General features: G+C 35.8%; 1 protein-coding gene across 3 annotated transcripts; it reads left to right on the forward strand.

Moving 5' to 3' along the window:
* The first annotated feature begins 2880 nt into the window (after positions 1-2880).
* Positions 2881-8681, forward strand: LOC147487623 (glycosyltransferase family protein 2). 3 transcript variants are annotated; one of them, XM_086573249.1, is made up of 4 exons: positions 2881-3349; positions 4395-5533; positions 6600-7270; positions 7531-8681. In XM_086573249.1, exons 2-4 carry the CDS (start codon positions 4428-4430, stop codon positions 8550-8552), a joined length of 2799 nt encoding a protein of 932 aa, XP_086429375.1. In that variant the 5' UTR covers positions 2881-3349; positions 4395-4427; the 3' UTR covers positions 8553-8681. The 3 variants fall into 3 exon arrangements, with proteins under 3 accessions (XP_086429375.1, XP_086429376.1, XP_086429374.1); XM_086573250.1 differs by having other exon boundaries at positions 2881-3337; XM_086573248.1 differs by lacking the exon at positions 2881-3349 and adding an exon at positions 3882-4219.
* Positions 8682-20775: the final 12094 nt, after the last annotated feature.

Raw genomic sequence — 20775 nt, forward strand, 5'->3', positions numbered from 1 at the left:
GTTTTTTGAAGTGGGCATTGGTTGGTTGTATAAGTTGGTATTTAGTTTTCTCAGTTTCAAGTTCAAGTCGGAATACACAAGCCTTTGTATGTTTCAACAGACTTGTATATTCCAACTTGAGAGGGGGAATAGGGAGATATGAAGACATTCAGTAGTATATGAGGGAAGGAGAATATGGAGACATATGAGGAAGAGTACTCATGTCTCCATATTCCAGCAAGCCTTGACGAACTCTTCATGACAAGACATATCCACTATTCGGTCTTCAATATGATATCTCCACTATTCAGTCTTCAGTATTCAGGTAGCAGTCAAGCCTCAACTGCATGTATGTTTCAGGTAGCAGTCAAGCCTCAACTGCAAGTATGTTTCAGGAGTACCCATAATAGTATTTTGTTAACATTAACAGTGGCATTGATAGTAGCAGCCAAGAAGCGCACATCAAGTCAGTGTTATTGTTTTCATTTTATATTATGACAGCCATAACAGCGAATGGAGTAAGTAGTAGCCAAGCAGCGTGCCACTAAACCGGTGTTATGATTTCAGTTTGTGACTGTGGTACACCTTCAATATTCAGGTTAGACCATTGCCTACACCGATAGTTTCACCTCCAGAACGTTTCAATAGTTGTTCGAGTTCTTCAACTAAAGACAGTTCTATGCAAAAGGAGGAGCAGTATTATTATCTTTTGTTTTTTTGTAATCCAAGTTGTAATTTGCATAGTTTGCGTAATTACAGCTTGAGGGGGAGTATTAGAATATGTTAGTATTAGTATATGTCCAATATGGAAAGTCCCATATTTCTATAAGTGTGGACATCCATATCTAGTAGTTGCTATTATCATATTTTAGGTTAGTATAAATATGTAACTCTGGATAGAGAACAAACTCTCTCTTAGACTCTAAACTCCAACCCTAATCAATCTCTAGTCTTCTCTATTCTTATTTTTGATTTCTCTAATATATCAATGTTACAACTCTCCTAACATCACCATTAACATAGAATTCAACAGTTTTATTGAGAAAAGTTGGATAGGAAACTCTTTGGATGAGTTCTCTGTGAAAATTTCTCAAGGTGGTGAACAATTTCTCTTGTATTTTCAGCTTCTATGATTAAAGGAAAAACTTCCTAGTACTACAACCATTGCAACGGGGAGAGGCACTATATTGATAAATGCAGAGTGAAATAGTGAATTACACTAAAAACGATGTGTGCCATCAAAGAAAGAAAAAATGGTGGAGGTTTCAACTGAGGAAACAAGCTACCAGTCTACCACAACATGACAAGGAACCAAATAAGGGGAGTAAGGGAAAACAGGATGAAGCTCTAATGGAGTTCCCAAAGGAGGACCAAGATCATCAGCAAATTTATGATGTACTAACAAACTGCTAAAAGCTTCAAAATTTATGATGTACTAACAAAAAGTGGCACAGAATCAACAACGGAGCAGATGTTAGAGGTCAACAAATTTAAGGGCTGTCAATGAGCTGGGACAGGCCCAAACCCTTATTATTGAGTTCGATCTCAAAATTTTAGAGACATTTTGAATTTGGAGCCCGTTACTGATTTGGCCCTAAAGATTTGCCTCATGTGTAATAGAGACCTTTCGAATTTGGAGTCCGTCACTGATTTGGCCCTAAAGAATTGCCTTGCGTGTAATATATTCTATTTGAAACGCCCCTTTTTTTTTTTTTGAAACGCCCCTTTCATTGCCCTCCTGGAAGCAGGATCTAAATTCTTATCCCATGTGCACTGCCTCGACACCCTTTTTTAGGTATTACTCCAACAAAAGAATCTAATGGGCAACTATCTAATATGATGCTTCGTGAGCATGGATGTTGGAAGTTGCAAATTAATGCAACTAAAATGCACATGGACTCCTTAGACTTTGTATAGTTTGACTTAAATCTATAGTTAGGCCATTTAAAACTAGAGTACTAGAGCCATCTCTCTTGTCTCTGTAGATGGTGCAATAAGAATGAGAAAAATGAAGAAAATGGCATGCTCATTCCTTATGTACGTGGTTGCCACTCGGACTATTTAATCTTAGTCCATCGAGTCTTTGCTGCCAACTTACCATGGCAACTTGGATAGTTGGATCTCTGGTGGTCCAACAAATTTGACCATGCCAACAAGGGAACTAGGGAATTGAAAAAGTTGATAAATAAGATCAATTGACTATTTTTTTTAGTTTTGATGCTTTCTAACTGATAATATAATAATAAGCCAATTTCCTTTTAGTTTTAATTAAAAACAACATACTAATACAGGCATTATCTAAAAACTCAAAATGAAGGTGATATTGTTAATATATTTGTAGATACATTTAGTTTATGTGTACATCATGCGTGTTAGTCACCTACTTAGCAGTTGACCATTTATGTAGATTTCAAAACTTACTAACTTGTTTAGAGCATCTATTTCTTTTCTTCTTCTTTTTTTTTTTAATAAGATGTGTAGAGCATCTTCAGTCATTCAGTATCCTAGCAGTTTTTTCGTGCTATCAAAGATGCATCCATGTCATTTCCTCTAATTAGTCCAAAATATTTGTTATTGTTTTTTGTAGACGTATATATTGATCCGTTCAAAAAGTGGCCCTAGACTCACAGCTGCCTGATTCTAATGTCTGCGCGCCAAACTTCGCTCACAAGTTACAACGATTCTTATGGTGTGATAGTTTCCGTGATTTACTTCATAAACCGCGCCTTTTTAAAATGGAAGTTAGCTTGTATGATTCTTTCCCTGATCTTACTCAAATTACCATATTATCCACAATCACTAAACTATATTGCAGTTTTGTTGAAAAAAAAAAACTCGATCACCTACTACGTTTTTCTTTAATTAGCAGTTGAGATTCTTTTCTACATTCTAAATATTTTTTTCCATAAGAAGATTATTAACACCCCCTTCCTCAAAAAATGATTAGTCTTTCTTATTTCTGCAACTCTAATGGCAACTCATCTGTAAAAACATTGACTAAAAGGAGAGAGCTCATTTTTCTTCTTTTCATTTCTTCAGTAACCAACCAAAGCCCGTTTTGAATACTCACTTCTTCAACAAGCTATGGGTTTCATTCACACTGTATAAACAACTTGTCTAAGTTTGGCTACAAGGCATTACCAGCAGAAACCTCTGATATACTTCTTCATATACGTACCTACATTCATATTGAAGCTAAGTCAAACTTTCATCCCTTTAAATATCTCCCAAAGACTTTGTTTCTCTTATTCAATTCAATTTCCTTCTCTGCAACTTCACGCTGGTCTTTTCAGAGATCCATTATTGAAGCTTAGTACATTGCTGTTGCAGAGGATTTAGGCTTTGGTCACGCGGAATGGTTTTTTCCTAGGCAATATTTTTTCTATCAATCAGATAGAGCTGACTTAGTTTTCTTGTATTTCTTTTGCTTTGCACTTTGAGTGTTTTTGTTGGGATTCACATTTTAAGTTATTTGCGCTTTCCGGGATTTTGATTTTTAAAATGAAGATTATAATATCATTTTGGAATTTTAATATGAAATTTTGATTCGTGTGTTTAGTAGTTTACTTTGTGTTGAAAATTATGAACTCTAGTTGTCGGTTCTGTTTAAATGTAGTTCAATATTACAGTGCAGTGGACTTTCTTTCTTTTTTGTTGTTTTTTTCTTGATGATTTTGTGCAATGGGTATAGTTTAAATTTCATGAAAAATGTAAGACAAGAAATTAGAGGGGTTTATAAAAAAGAAATGTGGTATAAGCTAGTTTGTCAAAGAAGCAATTAAAGTGGGGTGGTTTTGGAAACGGGTTTAGTGGTTTACCCTTATATTCGGCAAGAAAAGCGGCTTTTAAATGGTGTTGGGACTCGGGAGGGAAAAAATGTATGAGAAGTAGTGAAGGTAACGCAGCAGGGGCAGCTATTGTTAATTTAAGTGTCAAAGTGTTAACCCCATGTGAACTTTGAAGCATTTTACATGAACATACACTTCAACTTTTCATATATAATGCTTTGTCACAGGATCCCTTGCTCTTCAACCCTTGTGGGCAACGTTCTTCTCTCATGTTTCTAAAAAACCCTCATTTTCAACACCTCTTCTTCCTATAGAACTTCTAGTATATAGTGCTCAAAACACTTTCTGTGCTCTCACACACTTCTCTTCACCGTGTATCTCTCATGTTTATAGTAATCTGTGTCATGTGTTGGTGATCTCCTTGTTTCATAAAAGTCTGAATTTTGAAGAAAGTAAGATTCTGTTCTCATTGCACTCTCAACTGTATTTTTATTTTTACTTTCTAGTCTTGCAGGACTTAATTAACTGTTTCATCGATTTGTTCTTGTATGTATGTGATTGGTTTGTAAGTCTAGTTAGTTTCAAAGTTTTTATGTTTCTTATTGAAACTCTTGCTGTCTTTTGCAGATCACCTTCATTTCTTTGTGCTAATTTCATGATATGATGGGGTTAGTTCGGACGCCAAATATGAGAAGTGGTGAGTACTTAGAAGGGATGATCAGTGATTATGTGGGTGGAAAAGCCAAGATGAGAGCTCACAAAAGTGGTTCAGCTCGCGTTGTGACCGCCCTTACCTGTCTACAATTCTCATTTGCTATCTATGCCACTTTCCTTCTCTATTACATGAGCCCCTCTGTAGATTTACGCACCAAACCAGACTTTGCATGGGCTACAAAGATTGCCCAACACTGGAAACAGTTCATCAGTCCACAGCATGTGGTAGGGCGCTACCAAGAATCGTCTTCCCTTCTTGTGGCTGAGCTTCCACCAATCACGCCATCTGAAGTCTGCGAGAATGAACAAATTGATTTCCAGCAAAAGAAATCAAATGATGATCAGATGATCAAGTTTAAAAGAGAGTTGTATGATGAGGTGTTGGGATTCCAGAGAAAATCTGTTGGGACAGAGACACTCTCTGAGCTGATGGCGATGAACTCAAGGTGGAAACTAGGAGGCCCAAATATCCCGAAAGTAACAGTGATTTTAAACCATTTCAAAAGGAAAACTCTCTGTTCTCAGCTCAATTCCCTACTCCATCAAACCCTTCCCTTCCACAATGTCTGGGTGCTCTCGTTTGGGAGCCCAAAGGAGCTCTCCTTAAAGAGGATTGTCGAGAGCTACAACAATTCAAGAATCAGTTTCGTGAGTTCAAGCTATGATTTCAAGTATTATGGGAGGTTCCAAATGGCTCTGCAGACAGAATCCGATCTCGTATACATCCTTGATGATGATATGATCCCTGGAAAGAAGATGCTCCAGATATTATCTCATGTAGCAGGGACTGAGAAGTATAAGAATTCGGTGTTGGGCAGTATAGGGAGGATCTTACCCTTTAGACAGAAGGACTACACATTTCCAAGTTACAGAAAGTTTCGATCAAAGGAAGCAGGACTTTATTTGCCTGACCCTGCCTATGATATTACCATTGACAGGATTGTGCAGGTTGATTTTCTTTCAAGTTCATGGTTTTTATCAGCTGAGCTTGTCAAAACACTCTTCATAGAGACACCCTTCACCTTCATGACTGGCGAAGATCTGCACCTGAGGTACATATTTAACTTGAATCAGAATTCATATCATAATACTTGTATGAGCATTTCAGTTAAAACATTAATTTTCACAAAATTCTGCATCAAATATAATTTTCAAGAGTGTTAATCACGTCAAATTATGTAGAGATCGAAGGCTAATGAAGCCTTAATCATCTTTGCCTAGAGTCTTAAGATTGATTTTTCCTAATTCCATACTGTTACTTTAATCGCCCCATGTATGAGCTCGAACTTGAGACCACTTGGAACAACCTCCAAGGGTCTGGCCAGCCTACCTGCTGGTGACGTCCAAGAGTGCCAAGTGTGCCAAGTGGCAGCGTCGACCAGAGCTTCAGGGCGAGGTGTCTGGAAACTTGGGATTGTAAATGGATTTGGCTTCTTTGAAGTCTGAGAGAAACAGTCCTTTCCTTAGTTCCTAAAGTGCCCCATGCCCCCATATTACGATTGCTCCATCAGTCAGTACGTGGCAGCATGCCACCATGTCTGCTTGTGTAGTTTTGTTTAAAATTTGCACAGTTTTGGGTTAAATGTAATTTGTTGTTCAATTGAAGTCTCACTGTACAGTATATGATCATATAAAAATTAGCACAATAAAGATTTCTTAAACACTTTGTTATAAAGTATCAGGATAAACCATGAGAAATGTTTACAATTGGATAACACTATAGTTGCTGGACCGCATAAATGGTGACTAGAGCACCCTCTTGATAAATTCATCGAGTCCCACCTGAAAAATCTTGTAATTTAACCAATTATATGGCGTTAATTATACATTGAGTCAAGTTTCGCCCTATTATTAATTTTTCATTGATGGGATCTGTTTCACGCAACAAAAGAAACACATTTATATCACACTATCATGGATATTCATGAAGATCATGCTGCTGAGACCAATTCAAAACCAGCTTTACTTCATGCATATCCACTGAAAAATCCAAGGATTTTAAAAGAAAAGAATAAGAACAGTATTCTAGTAGGATAGAAGATAAGTATCCACCTGATACCAGATTCCAGTATACTACATCATTATCTTATGGCCTAAACTTCTTACACAACTGTGCAGCTTTCAGCTTCAGAAGTACAGAAATGCCGGTTCTTTTGTGCTTCCAGTTAACCCGAAAGACAAGGAAACTTGGGGCGACAGTGAGCACAGGCTTGCCTATGTATCTGAGACCACAGTGATCTTCAAAGATATTGTTCAAGTTCGAGATGATCAATGGTGGCGAGCCTTGTCGACAGGTTATGTCACTCAGTGGGCCGCAATGCATTCTCAGAAGATAGATGCACTATTCTATGCCCACTCCGTTGAAGAAGTGAAAGTGCTTGCACCCCTTCTCGAAAAATTCAGATCCACAGTTGGCAAGAAGGCGTACATTGTCGTTTCAGGAGGCAAGTTCTGTCCTTGTGAAGTAGCTGCGACTGCTCTCAGTTGGCCCATGGGGGTTTGCCGTGAGAGAAGATTTAAAATCTTTGATCTTGGAATTGGCTCACCTTCGGAGGTATCAGATTCAGAAGTGCCTGTCCTGCAAGGCGTTTACTCGAGCATGAAAGGTTTAATCAGAATTCATAACCCCAGTGTGGTCATCACTGTGTCCAATATTGATCCAAATGTGAGAAAAGCACTACAAATGGCATCAGAGGCTAACCTAAATCATTCGAAGCTAGTTCTTTTACCGAGATCTTCTGTGTCGAAGGTTCTTTGGATGGCTGATCTACGATCTACGGCGTTGCCAAGTAAGAACCTCAAATTTCTAACTACAACAGTCGTTTCTGTTGTTTTTTTCCAAATGAAATCAAACTCTCATCCTGTAGAAACTGAGAATGCTCAGCTGAATCATCGTGTTCATCAGCTAGCACAGACGGTGCACAATGGATTGAAAGTGGTAAAACTTGATTGTAGCAGGAAAAAAAAATCAGAATAGTTTTAGGATTCAGAGCACCCTTTTCTCTGTTTTTTTAGTAGTTAACAAAGCATTTGTTTCTATTGTGTGCAGACTGGAACAAGATGCGTCTCTCTGTGAACATCATCACCCAAAACCGTGCTTCATCACTCACTAGGCTTCTAAAATCTCTCAGTGATGCCTACTATCTGGGAGATGAAATCCCGATCAGCTTCAACATGGACAGCAAAGTTGACGGAGAGACAATAAAGCTTGTGAACTCATTTGAGTGGCCGCATGGCCCCAAAACTCTGCGAAGAAGAATTATCCAAGGAGGGCTCATTCGTGCAGTCAGTGAGAGCTGGTATCCTTCATCGGACGACGATTTTGGCCTTTTACTTGAAGATGACATTGAAGTCTCTCCATACTACTACCTGTGGATCAAATATGTACTCTTAGCCTACCACTACGACCCACAAGTATCACTCCCTGAGTTGTCCTCAATCTCTCTATATACTCCTCGATTGGTCGAAGTAGTCAAAGAGAGACCCAAGTGGAATGCAACAGAATTCTTCAAGCGCATACATCCAAACACACCTTACTTACACCAGTTACCTTGCAGTTGGGGAGCAGTTTTCTTCCCTAAGCAATGGAGAGAGTTTTATGTTTACATGAACATGAGGTTTACTGAAGATGCTAAGAAAAACCCAGTTCAAATACCAAAGTCTAGAACAAATGGGTGGCAAGCTTCATGGAAGAAGTTTCTAATTGACATGATGTACCTTAGAGGGTATGTTAGCTTATATCCAAACTTCCCAAATCAAATGAGCTTCTCCACAAACCACATGGAGCCTGGAGCACATATTAGTGCAAAGGACAATGTTGTAAAGCATGACAAGTCAGACTTTGAAGTACCACTGTTGAAAGAAGACTTTCGAGGATTGTTACCTAGTATGAAACTTCCTCCTGCCTCAAGGCTTCCATCTTTAAACCTCTTTAACCAAGCACTCTCTCTAAGAGGTATTAAGGCTGCCGGAGCAAAGCTGGGACAAGATGTGCTCGCGTGCAACAATGCAACGGAACTTGTCAAAGTTGATCACATGACTGGCCTACCTAGTCATTGTGCAAAGTTCTGATTCTTGAATTATTATTGTTAATTATTATCATTCTTTGTTTCTCAACATATATATATATCAGTATATGTATGTAAAGCCAAAATGGCTCTACTAATGATTAATAAGTGGCAATTTATTTAGGGCTGGTCATCGAGCTACTTGTGTCGAGTACTAGGGTGCTCAAGGTCAGCTCGTGTATCTCTCGAGTCGAGCTCAAATTTTGTTCGAGCTTTATTTTGTGCTCAAGCTCGACTCATCGAGTATTCAAGTAGCTCAATGAGTCTAGATTACTATTCTTCTAGACTACAAATTTGAATCGATCATAGGCTCTAGAGTTTGATTTAATTTGTATTATGTATAGGTTTGACTTCGCCAACAAACTAGAGATAATTAAGCACAAATAGACTCTAAATTTTACATCAAGATCAAAATAACTTGCTAAACTCATCTAAATAAATAAATACTAAAATGCAACTACAATTCACTAATACCACAATAACCACTATCAAACAACTATTTCAAGGTGTGCACACTATAAATAATTAAATACAATCAATATGTGTCGAGTAATTATAATCCAACATACTAACATAAATAATTATCCCAAATAAGTGTTAGCATAACTATGTAAAGTGCGAATTGCAAGTATTTCGCAAGTGTCTCGAGTTCGAGCTCTGTTGAACTAATGAATGAGAATTGAGGATCAAGAATTTGTTATGTCATTGATTGATTTCACTCGTTACATCACTCGTATTTATAGACCATATTTACAGAGAAGCATAAATCAGTTACAGGGAATCTTCAGTTGTTTTAAATACTAACAAACTTAACAAACTAATAACAAACATTGCTGACTGTACATAGACACGTGTACATATATCAATATACCCCCTCAAGCTATTAATGGCACAATAGATAGCTTGTTTTGAAGAAATTGAAGTCTTGAAGTAGATAATCCTTTGGTAAAAATGTATGCAGTCTGATCCTATGTACAGACATACTTGAGTTCCAGAACTTTGTTGGTTACAAGTTCTCTAATGTAGTGAAAGTCCACCTCAATATGTTTAGTCCTTGCATGGAATACTGGATTTGAAGAAAGGGAAATTGCACTTAAGTTATCACACCACAGAACTGGTAGCTTTGGTAGAAATATATGAAGGTCCTTTAACAATGTACACAACCAAAATATTTCTGTAGCAGTGGTAGCAAGTGTTATGTATTCTGCTTCTGTTGAGAATCTAGACACTGTGTTTTGTTTCCTTGAACCCCATCCAATTGGTGATGTACCAAAGAATAAACAGAAGCCTCCAGTAGATCTTTTATCAAAGACACAACCAGCCCAATCTGCATCAACAAAAGCAGTGATTTCAATGATTTGCTTTTTGCAGTTGAATTCATAATGAATTGTACCCTTTAAAAATCTGAGAATTCTTTTGACTGCTGTTTGACGTGTTGTTCTAGGAGCTTGCAGAAATTGACAAACTTGATTAACTGAATAAGATATGTCAGGTCTGGTCCAGCTTAAATATTGTAATGCTCCCACAATTGATCGATATTCAGTAGGATCATTGAGTAATTCTCCACTCTCATTATCCAGCTTTGTGTGTTGTACATGGCTTGACATCTTCCATAGATGCTTTTTGTAGAATATCATGAATATACTTTGATTGAGAAAGAAATAAACCTTGATTGTTCCTTTTAACTTCAAGACCAAGAAAGTAGTGAATATCCCCCAAGTCTTTCATAGCAAACGTATTGCGCTGCTAAGTTCATTGACTAAAGTTTTACAGTAACATGGAGAATTACCTATCATAAGAATGTCGTCAACATAGACTAGGACATATGTAATATTGTCGGAAGTTTTCCTAATAAATAGAGATGTATCAACATTTGATAGAGTAAACCCCAGATCAAGTAGAGCATTCATGAGTTTCTCATACCACTCTCGAGGTGCCTGTTTCAGGCCATAGAGAGATTTCTGAAGCTTGCATACATACTTCTCTTTAGAAGGCACTATGAATCCAGGTGGTTGATTCATATAGACTGTCTCTTTCAAATCACCATGCAAGAAAGCATTTGTGACATCTAGTTGAGTTATACTCCAGTCATTCTGAACAGCAAGAGCTAGAATCAATATGATTGTTGTTGCTTTGGTTAATGGACTAAAGGATTCATTAAAATCAATACCTGGTTTTTGATGAAATCCTTTAACAACTAGTCTGTCTTTGAATTTGTCTATGGTGCCATCTGTTTTTTCCTTGATTCTGAATAGCCATTTGTTAGCAACTACATGCATACCAGGATAATATGGAACAAGAATCCAAGTCTTTGTCTGAATGAGAGCATTGTACTCGATTTGCATTGCATTTCTTCACCTTTCATCTTTAATAGCTTGACTGTAACAGGTTGGAACTTTTGGTTGAGACTCAACTTTGGAGATGAACACAGAAGAAAGAGGATATTTTGTTGTGGAATATACTTTCTTCTTGAAGATACCTGATTTAGATCTTGTCTGTATGGTTTGATGTGGATGTCGTTGAGTTTTTGAAGGAACTTGTAATGTGATAGAAGGAGAGGAATTGGATGCAGGGCTAATGGATGCAGGAAGAATGGATGCAGGACAATTGGATGTTGGAGTTGTATGAGCTGGAGAACTAACATGTTGATTGAGATGTTCAGAAATTGGTAAAGAGGAACTAACTTTAGGGATAGATGGAATGGATGTAGGAGTGCACTTCTGAAAAGGAAAATTGTATTCATGAAAGAGGACATGTCTAGATGTGTAAACTTTTCCAGTATTGGGATTTAAACATAAATATCCTTTATGTATCATGTTGTACCCAATGAAAAAACATTCTATACTTCTAGGTTCTACTTTACTGGAGGTATAAAACTTTAACCAGGGGAAGCAAGAACATCCAAACACTTTGAGTAAAAAGTATGTCGGTTTTTGTTTGAAAAGTTTTTCAAAAGGGGAAATAAATTGTAGGAAAGATGAGGGAATTCTGTTTATGAGAAATACACATGTTTGAAAATTTTCAACCCAAAATTTGGGTGGAACATTACTTTAGGCAATGAGAGTTCTGGCCATCTCAATGAGATATCTGTGTTTTCTTTCAGGAATACCATTTTGCTAAGGTGTATAAGGACAAGAATATTGCAAATTTATTCCACTTTTAAGTAAATTTTTTTTGAATTGAATGCTTTTGTATTCACCTCCTTCATCACATCTAAAACATTTAATAGTATGATCAAATTGCTTTCCAACAGATGATTTAACAAATTGAAAAACTTGAAAGAAGTCGGACTTTTTATTCAATGGAAATATCCAAGGTGAACCTTGAGCAATTGTCAATAAAGGAAACATAGTACAAAAATCCATGAACAGATGGTATAGAGGATGGTCCCCAAAGATCACTATGGATGATTTCCAATGGTTTATTTGTACATGATTCAGAAGAGGAAAAAGGTAATCTAGTGCTTTTGCCTACTTTACAAGCAACACAAAAAGACATAGAAGATGTTTTGCTGTCCAAAACTAGACAATGACTTGACAAAACCTTTTTGGATGCTTGATCAGACAAATGACCAAGTCGTTGATGCCAGATGGTATATGAAGTTCTTTCTCCAACATATGCAAAAGAAGTAATTCCTTTATTCATGTAAAAAGCTGATGAAGAATGAGAAGGATGCTAATGAGATGCAGTTGAAGGATTGAGGTGTTGAAACTTGATAGGATAAAGACCATTTTCATGATTCCCTTGTAAAAGGATCTTCCCCTTCACATTTTCCTTCACAACAAAATGTTCAGGAGTAAAAGTGATGCTGCAATTATTGTCTTTAAGAAATTTATGCGCAGACAATAAATTTTGAGTAATGCTAGGGACATGCAAATTGTTCTTAGGATGAAAAGTAGATTGTGCCGACTGTACAGTGCTAGAGCCAATGTTAGATATATGCAAACCTTTGCCATTCCCAATATGCACTTTGTCAGATCCATTGTAGTCTTGATGCATATTGAGATTTGAGAGATCCGTAGTTATATGACTTGTGGCTCTAGTATCTGCAATCCAATGTGAGTCATTCATTGGATTCCCATAAGCATGATAGGCATTGTAAGCAGTAGGAGTATTCTCATAAGAAGTGTAGGCATTTCCATTTGAAGAACTTCCATAGATGAGAGAATGCACCTAGATTTATTCTAGTGTCATGTAGAAGTAGTGTAGGATTTTATTTTTCAAGTCATTTACATTCAAGTTCTTTACTTTTTGTTCTTCAATTCAATCAAATTATTTCTTTCTTTGTTCTTCATTTCAATCAAGTTATTTCCTTAAAGTTGTCCTTCATTTCTTCAAGTTATTTCTCCCTTTCAATGTTTGTGTTTTCAATCCTTCATTCAACAAGTTTTTCTAATGTTCTTTATACAACTAGAGTTAATTAAACAAGTCCTAAAAAAAACCTACCTTCCTTCCTTCTAAAACTCCCAAATCATTCAAGCTCCAAACAATTTATGTTGGACCTCATTCAAATAAACTTTGAAACTCTCACAACTAAAACTTGAAATGGCGTCGCCGTCATGGATTAGAGGAGCATGGAGCTTTGGTTGAGCATCTAAGGAGGGAAGCATCACTTTCACCATTTCATTTTTGTTTTTTTTTTTTTTAATTTTCGTTGTTATTTTTTGTTATTTTTCACTACTGATTTGTATTATTCCAAATCTAGGTTCAACATTCAACCGCTGGAGAGGAGCTGAAACTGCAGTTGGAGGACGGAGCAAGTTGGCGGAGGAACTGATCGGGTGATCGCCCGCGCGTTCACCCTATTGGTGGGGCGCGACTGCCCAGCCACCTCAACATAATGGGGTCCAGTTTTTTCATAGTTTGAAGATTTTCAAGTCGTGGTTGCAACTAAGAACCCGGATTTTGTAATAGAGTAGTATAAATCAGTGGACTTTGTTGTAATAGATAGAGATAAAGAAAAGAAAAAAAAATAGAAAAAAGAAAAGAAAAAGAAAAAATGAGTTTTAATTTGGTTGATTATGTGGATGAACATGAGTTGAAACTTGGTTGAACTTGTGAAAGTTACTAAGAGTTAGAGTTTTCATTGCCTTGGAAAGTTCAAGTATGCGAGGCGAGTCGTGAATCATACGCTCGCACACTTTGAATCAACTTGGTAATCAACACTCTAATTACGTTTAACTCTAGTTAATCTAGATAATCTATCTAAACTAGTTAATCTATTAGATTAGTCTTAGTGTTAGTTTACTTTTATGTTTTGGGCCCTTGAAAGCAAAGTTGTTTAATTATCAAAAACCCGGATTGTGGGCTTTTTAAGTGGACCTTTTTTGTAACCTAAAATAAGGAACGCTCGAACGGTTGGGCTTGATTCTCAGATCACGTGCCAACCAACGTCGCCTTCTCCTCAAGCAGCGTGTAAGCACGACTTGAGAGGTAAATTCTAAACCTCCTCGAAGCCCATGTAAGAGGATACCTTGTGTGTTCAAGTATGCTTACGTGGTTGTTTGAATTTTAATTTCTGTACTGCAATTTACATTCACGCATAAGGCTGAACCCGAGCCACATAAAAACCATTGGGAAGTCATTCCCTAATGTAGATAAATCAAACGTTGCTTGATTTTTGAAGCCTAGACCAAACAAACAAATTAAAATCAATCAACTAGAGCCTAAAGTAGTCAAGCTCCTCTATAAAAGGACAAAAATATAGCCACGAGAATTTAGAGTAATCAGTTACCGGATTTCGGTGGACCAACTACCTTCCTCACTCCCCTCCCCCAGATTCATCGTGAGTGAGATTTTTGGTAGCACACACTTGATAAAGTGATTACTTACTCTTCTGAGCCATGTAGTAGATCCATTCTAGTCTCGCACCCAATTGTTCTCTTGAACAGGGCATAGAAAATTATAGACCAAACAAATATTTTCAAAAATCTAAAAAAAAAAAAAAAAATGATGAATTTCTATTGTTTGTGCATGAAGTTGTAATTGTGTGGTAAGGGGCTTCAAAAATTGATTTGAAAGAGGTTCACCATAGTTTGGGTTTAAATTATGGGAGTTGACGAAAGGAAGGTAGAATCTCTAGTTTAGGACAAGTTGGTTTTTAAAGCTATAAAGAACATTGCAAGTTAACTTGTAAATGATTGAATGACAAAAACATTGAAAGGAAATATTGAAATAAAAAACAACAAAAAAAAGATTGATTGATTGCAAGATAAAAGAAAATAACAAGATTGAAATGAAGGACAATAAAGTAAATGGATTGAATTGAAAAACAAAAAAATAAATCCTAATGACACTAGATTAAGTCTAGGTGTGTTTCTCTTTCCTTCACTTTTAGTTTATATACCCCTACTTTATGCTAATGACTTATTTGCCTTTCTCCATTACATTTAAGACACATCACACTTCACTTTTGCTTTTGCTTTTTCTTTTGCTTTTTGATTTCTTCTTGACCAAGGTAGGTTTTTGAGAATGCCATATTTTGAGATAAGGGCCTCCATATCTGGTCTTATGAATTGAGGGCTTTGACCTTTGACTTTGACCATTGACTTTGACTTTTTCAGCACTTTTTCAGAGTAGCTTCTGGTCTTCATAATAAGTGTGATTAAGGCTCCTTTTGGTGATAAGACATAGCTTTTATTATAAGTGGTCTGAAATTCTCTGTAACCTGAAAAATGCAATAAAAGTTATAAGTTGTCTTTTCATTAAACGTAAGAAGGGTTGTAATGTAGTAATATACTGATAATAAAATACACATTTGGGAGCTGACCACCACCCCCAAATAGCATCTTGTTTGTCATCAAGCAAGGATGAGAGAAACTAAGATCACAAATCTGTGATTTATTACTAATTATACTAGTCTTGTTTTGCAGAGTGTGATTGCATTGACCATATGCAACAAGGCCTTAAACCACTAGGAATTCCCTAGTGGACAAGCTTTAAGCCTCGTGAGAGTTTTCCAGTGAAGACCTTGTTTCCTTATTTATTCTCAGAAGTCTATACATCTCATTAACAGTGAATAAGGAAAAGCTCCTTTGAACTTAGAATAACATATGTGCAGTAATTTAATCATCTAAAGATAAATATATAAAACGTGAGCAATGGAATGCAAAAGCAGAGTTGTTTCTAAGACTTTTGGAGGGTTCTCACAGGGGGTGTGTTGCAATCACAACTCTCTGATAGATTTACTTAAGTTTTGTTCTCTCAAGTGCAGCGGGCACTTATATTCCACACATACTCAAATGACGTCCAAAAAAATCGGGGTCGATTGATCACGCTTGCCACTTACTATCACACCATCCTATTCCTAATCGAGCTAGAGGTCTTTTATTATGAGTTACGGGGCTTGGATGATAGTTTGGAAAGAAAAAGGAAGGGAAAAACAAAATATGATAAGTAGAAAAACTGGGTCTTCAAGATACTTGTAACCAGAGAAGAACTTCGTTTTGTTCTTTTGCTTCCGAATTGTGATACATTCTTTTAGCCCTTTAGCTTTGTGACTCCATATGATTTTGAATTCTGGGAGTTCTAACTTTGCTTTTGTTTCTTTTTGTTTATGATATCATCTCTTTTTGATTTTGAACTTTTGGGAGATTCGATTTTTTACTCCTTTGATTTTTTTGGAGTTTTGATGGGTTTTTCTTTTCTTTTCTTTCATTTTCTTTTCTTTTCGAAGCAACTAACTGTTCTATTTTTGTACAAGGTCTTCTCTTCCCATTTTCTGATATTCATCTAGTTCTCAACTCATCAGCTGGGTAAGCTTTTTATTGGGTGTTGTAACGGGTTAGGAATTTATGGTGAAGAATAAAAAGGCTTTTTATAAAATGGTGAAGGCTCAAAAGGGGTAACTAGAGGAAACTATCTTTTTGGGGTTTTAACATTTATTTGGCTATATCGATCCAAAAATGGCCTAAATTCTCTCCTAGGATATGGCGTGGTGATCAAGCAAGTGGACGTGTACTGTGGTCTTTCTATCCGGATATACTTTGTGTCATCACTCAATAATCATTTAGATGAGGCTTTTAGCTAGATTATTACATGATATGAAACTTAATTGTTCTAACCTTGGTCTTGAAAACTCACTACTATATACAAACAAATCCTGATGCATGTCATTCATGGAAAGATGCAGAAACTATTGTATGTATATTAGTCTAAGTTCGAAAAACAAATCCTTACTCTATTGCTATAATGAGACTACTAAACTTTTTATTCATCATAGAAAAAGGAAACAAGACTTTTAATACTAAACAGAAAAAATATTTTTGGACTTTGTTAAAAAAAAATTTGAAAGGGAAGAAATATACTACTAAGAAATAAATGCCTAGTTTTTGTAAAATGTTACTATACAACCCCCAAATAGAAATATGCTTTGTCCTCAAAGTATGAAGAGATGAGGAAAGAGATTACCATAGAAACATAGGCAAAAACAGCGATAGACTTGTATTATGTTCTTCATGATGAAAATACGCCACCCAAAATAAGTTTGGGGCGTGGGTTGCTTGATATAGAATGAGAAATACAAGGTTTATTGTACTAAGGATAATTATTCTACTATGAAAATATTTTTGGGTTTTTGTATTTTTGAAAACATATATGAAATTACAAAAGAAAAATGGAAACTTTTGGCATGATGTATCTGTATTACCTTATACTAATATACCAAATTCCACAAAAGAAAACACACAAATAATAATATATAACATATAACTGAACTTATACTACGTCATACATGTGAAAATAAAATTAAAGATAAATTTATTCAACTATATGGACACTAGGGAGATTTCCTAGTCAGAATCCGCGCGTGACTCATCACGACATCTAGAAGATTCTTCTCCTTGATGTCGGGTCCTAGCATGTCTATCACTATGCGGGAGCGCATCTCTAATGCTCTACAGTGTTCTAGTGACATTGTGCTAAAAACGTTGTTGCTCCTGCTGAAAGGACCGCTGCTCCTCTCTGATGGTTTGTTGTTCCGCTATAATGTTTTCCCTGAGTTGGTGGAGATATGCATGTAGAATCCTCTAGCTTTCATGGAGGCAGTGAATTCCGTCCATGGGCTGAGTGAACTGTCGAGTGGCATCTTCAGCGAAGTAATCCACTTTCTCAGTTGGGCGTGCTTGCTCGGCGGCTCTAGCGGCAGGTGGATACCAAAACTTCTGGACACAGTGGGCATAGATAAGACTTGTGGTAGCGTCCCTTACCTCCACTATGGTGATAGGAAATTAAACAGTCTAATTAAATAGACAAATATAATCCTAGTTATACCGCAAGCGCACAACTATCTTTGAAAATAGTTGCGGCAAAATGGTCGATCCCACAGGGATTGCTACTTAGGAACAACTAAGTACTAACTTATTATTTATCCTAATTCGAACAATATTTATTGATGGAGTTTGGAATTAATTATTTAATTTAACTACGGTCTAAGAAAGAAATAAACTAAATAATTAGGTTTTGCTAAGTGGAGAGAATTCTAGGACTGTGGAATCTGCCTTAAACCTCCGTAGACACTATCGACTTAACCTTTGATATTCCAATTATATATTTCTGAGTAACATTATCGATGATAATCAATTGCTTTCTCGATGATATTATCGTTACAATTCTTATTGTACTTTCTTCGCAAAATTATCTTCTTACTCAGCTAAAGATTAAACCCAAAGCATTATTTGTCTTCTTACAACACAAACAATCAAACGATTTAATACTAACAGTTATACCAAGCTTGATTAATAATCACCTATTCAAACTACTGAAAATGCATCACAGAAACGGTGAAAAAGATTATAGATATATTAATCACGAGTTCAAAGAAGAATTTAATCATTGATAACAATTCAGGAATACCAAAGATCAAATCTCAAACATCCACATCGATCTAAGGTTCCATCTACGCCCTAGAAATAGTTTAGTTACACATGGAAAATAGAGCAGCAAAAACAGAAGAAAATAAAACCATTAACAAAATTGATATTGAACTATAGCGAGTCTGTCTTTGTCCACTTCGTCTGTTCCAATCACTCGAGCTCTACGTCCTGGGTTGCTATGTCCTCTCTCTCCCTACTTCCTTTTCGTTTCTCTCGTATATATATAGGTTGTTTTTAGGGCAGTCTTTGATTTGGAATGGAATTAGAAGTTTCTAATTTGGTAGTGAGAGTTTCGGTTTTCGATCAAAGCCGGAATTAAAGGACCTATTTTTTGAGTTCTCCTTCCTATTTGCGAGAATGAATTGGAGAAGGAAACTAATTCTTTGATTCGGTGGTCCGGTAGGTAGGTTACAAATAGAGGTGAATGGGTGTGGGCTTTAAAAGGGTGGTTATGGGCTTTTGGTGTGTCGTTCTCTTTTGTTACTGTTGTTTCATATAGCTCAATTGCTAAAGACTTTGGAGTTTGGATTACTGGTTGTGCTGAGGAAAGACTAAAAGGAACCTCGTGATACAAGGTTAAGATATAAAGTAAAGTTTAAAAGAGTAGTAAACCTTGTGGCACAAGGTTAAGAAGTAGATAGCTAATCTTGCTATCCATGCGCTCTGGTCTTTAGTACCAACTAGCTTTTGGACCCGCCTTACGAACGGGTGCCACTATATTAAATAAATTATTTTGAAAAGTAGTTGCAACTATGAAAAATTATGAGATATGAATATTATATTAATTACTCAGCTAAATTTTTTGCAACGTAAAAACCCCACTGTCGAACTAAAAAAAAAAAAAAAAAACCACCATTGATAAAATCATTCAACTTCTTTTTGTTGCTTAATAAGAGAAGTTTGATTAAAGTTTTGTAAGAAGAGGCAAAGATCATATTGAAGCTACTTGAATAGCACGTCATTTCCAATTATACGAAAATAGATATGATAAACAAAATTTTAACTGTAAAACTATACTTGTCGAGACATTCCCAATACAATTATTCTTTGAGGTTAGTTCAATGCATTTTTATCCAGTTTCCAATTCCATGTTAATTATTCTTTGAGGTTTGTTCAATACATTTTCATCCAGTTTCTGATTTTCCGTTAATTATTCTTTAAGTTTGGTTCAATGCATTTGCAAATCCAGTTTGTGATTTTCCGTTAATTATTTTTTGAGGTTGGTTCAATTCATTTGCAAATCTAATTTTTGATTTCCCGTTAATTATTCTTTCAGGTTAGTTCAATGCAGTTGCAGTCAGTTTTTTATTTTTCTATTAATTATTCTTCTTTGAAATTAGTTCGATGCATTTGCATCCGGCTTCTGATTTCCCGATAGTTATTATTATTTAAGGTTAGTTAAATGCATTTACATCGAGTTACTAATTTTCCGTTAAATTATTCTTCTTTGATGATATGTTAGCTCAAAACATTTGCATCCAGTTACTAATTTTCCGTTAAAGTATTCTTCTTTGATGATACATTAGTTCAATACATTTGCATCCAGTTTATGATTTCTTATTAATTTTTTTTTAGGTTAGTTCAATGCATTTGCATCCAGTTTTCAATTTTCCGTTAATTAATATTTCTTTAAAGTTCGTTCAAAGCATCTAATTTTTGATTTCCCGTTAATTATTCTTTTGTGCTAGTTCAATGCAATTGCATCCAGTTTTCGATTTTATGTTAATTATTCTTAGAGGTTAGTTCAATACATTTGCATCAATTTATTCTTTGAGGTTAGATCAATGGATTTGCATTCGGTTTCTGATTTTCCGTTAACCTATTATTCTTTGAGGTTAATTCAATGCATTTGCATCCAGTTTCCGATTTTCCATTAATTATTCTTTTTTGAGGTTTAGCAGTTGCATCTAGTTTTCTATTTCTAACTTTGTGGGAATGTGGGATCCACAAAAAATACCATGCAATGATATAATAATATGTGATAAGTAATAGCATCATACTATAATTTGTGATTCCTTTTCCGTATTGTGTATGTTTTGTGAGTTTAATTCGTGACATTCTAGCATTTCTCAAGTTATAAACGTCTTGGTAGGAATCAACAGTTTTTTAGTTGATTTTACATGTAGCTGTTTCAAAATTAATTAAAACAAATACTGGTAAGAAAAACTAATGACAATAATTAATAACACCTCTTATGTATTCCCTGTCGTATATAACATTTTTTATAGACCAAACAAATCGACAATTTTCTGTTGGGTTTAATTTACATGTAGCAGTTTCAAAATTAATTAAAACAATTTGAGTAAGAAAACGTAATTATAGTAATTATCCCTAATTAATAATACCTCTTATGCT

This window comes from Coptis chinensis, chromosome 7, assembly GCF_015680905.1.
Source record: "Coptis chinensis isolate HL-2020 chromosome 7, ASM1568090v1, whole genome shotgun sequence".
Classification (NCBI taxonomy): Eukaryota; Viridiplantae; Streptophyta; class Magnoliopsida; order Ranunculales; family Ranunculaceae; genus Coptis; species Coptis chinensis.

What these genes read in the sequence shown, in the direction of transcription:
- LOC147487623 (XM_086573249.1), top strand. Translation starts at nt 4,428, where the DNA reads ATGATGGGGTTAGTTCGGACGCCAAATATGAGAAGTGGTGAGTACTTA. An exon ending in GGCGAAGATCTGCACCTGAG is followed by an intron (nt 5,534 to 6,599) that starts GTACATATTTAA and finishes ACAACTGTGCAG; the next exon opens with CTTTCAGCTTCAGAAGTACA. An exon ending in ACGATCTACGGCGTTGCCAA is followed by an intron (nt 7,271 to 7,530) that starts GTAAGAACCTCA and finishes TATTGTGTGCAG; the next exon opens with ACTGGAACAAGATGCGTCTC.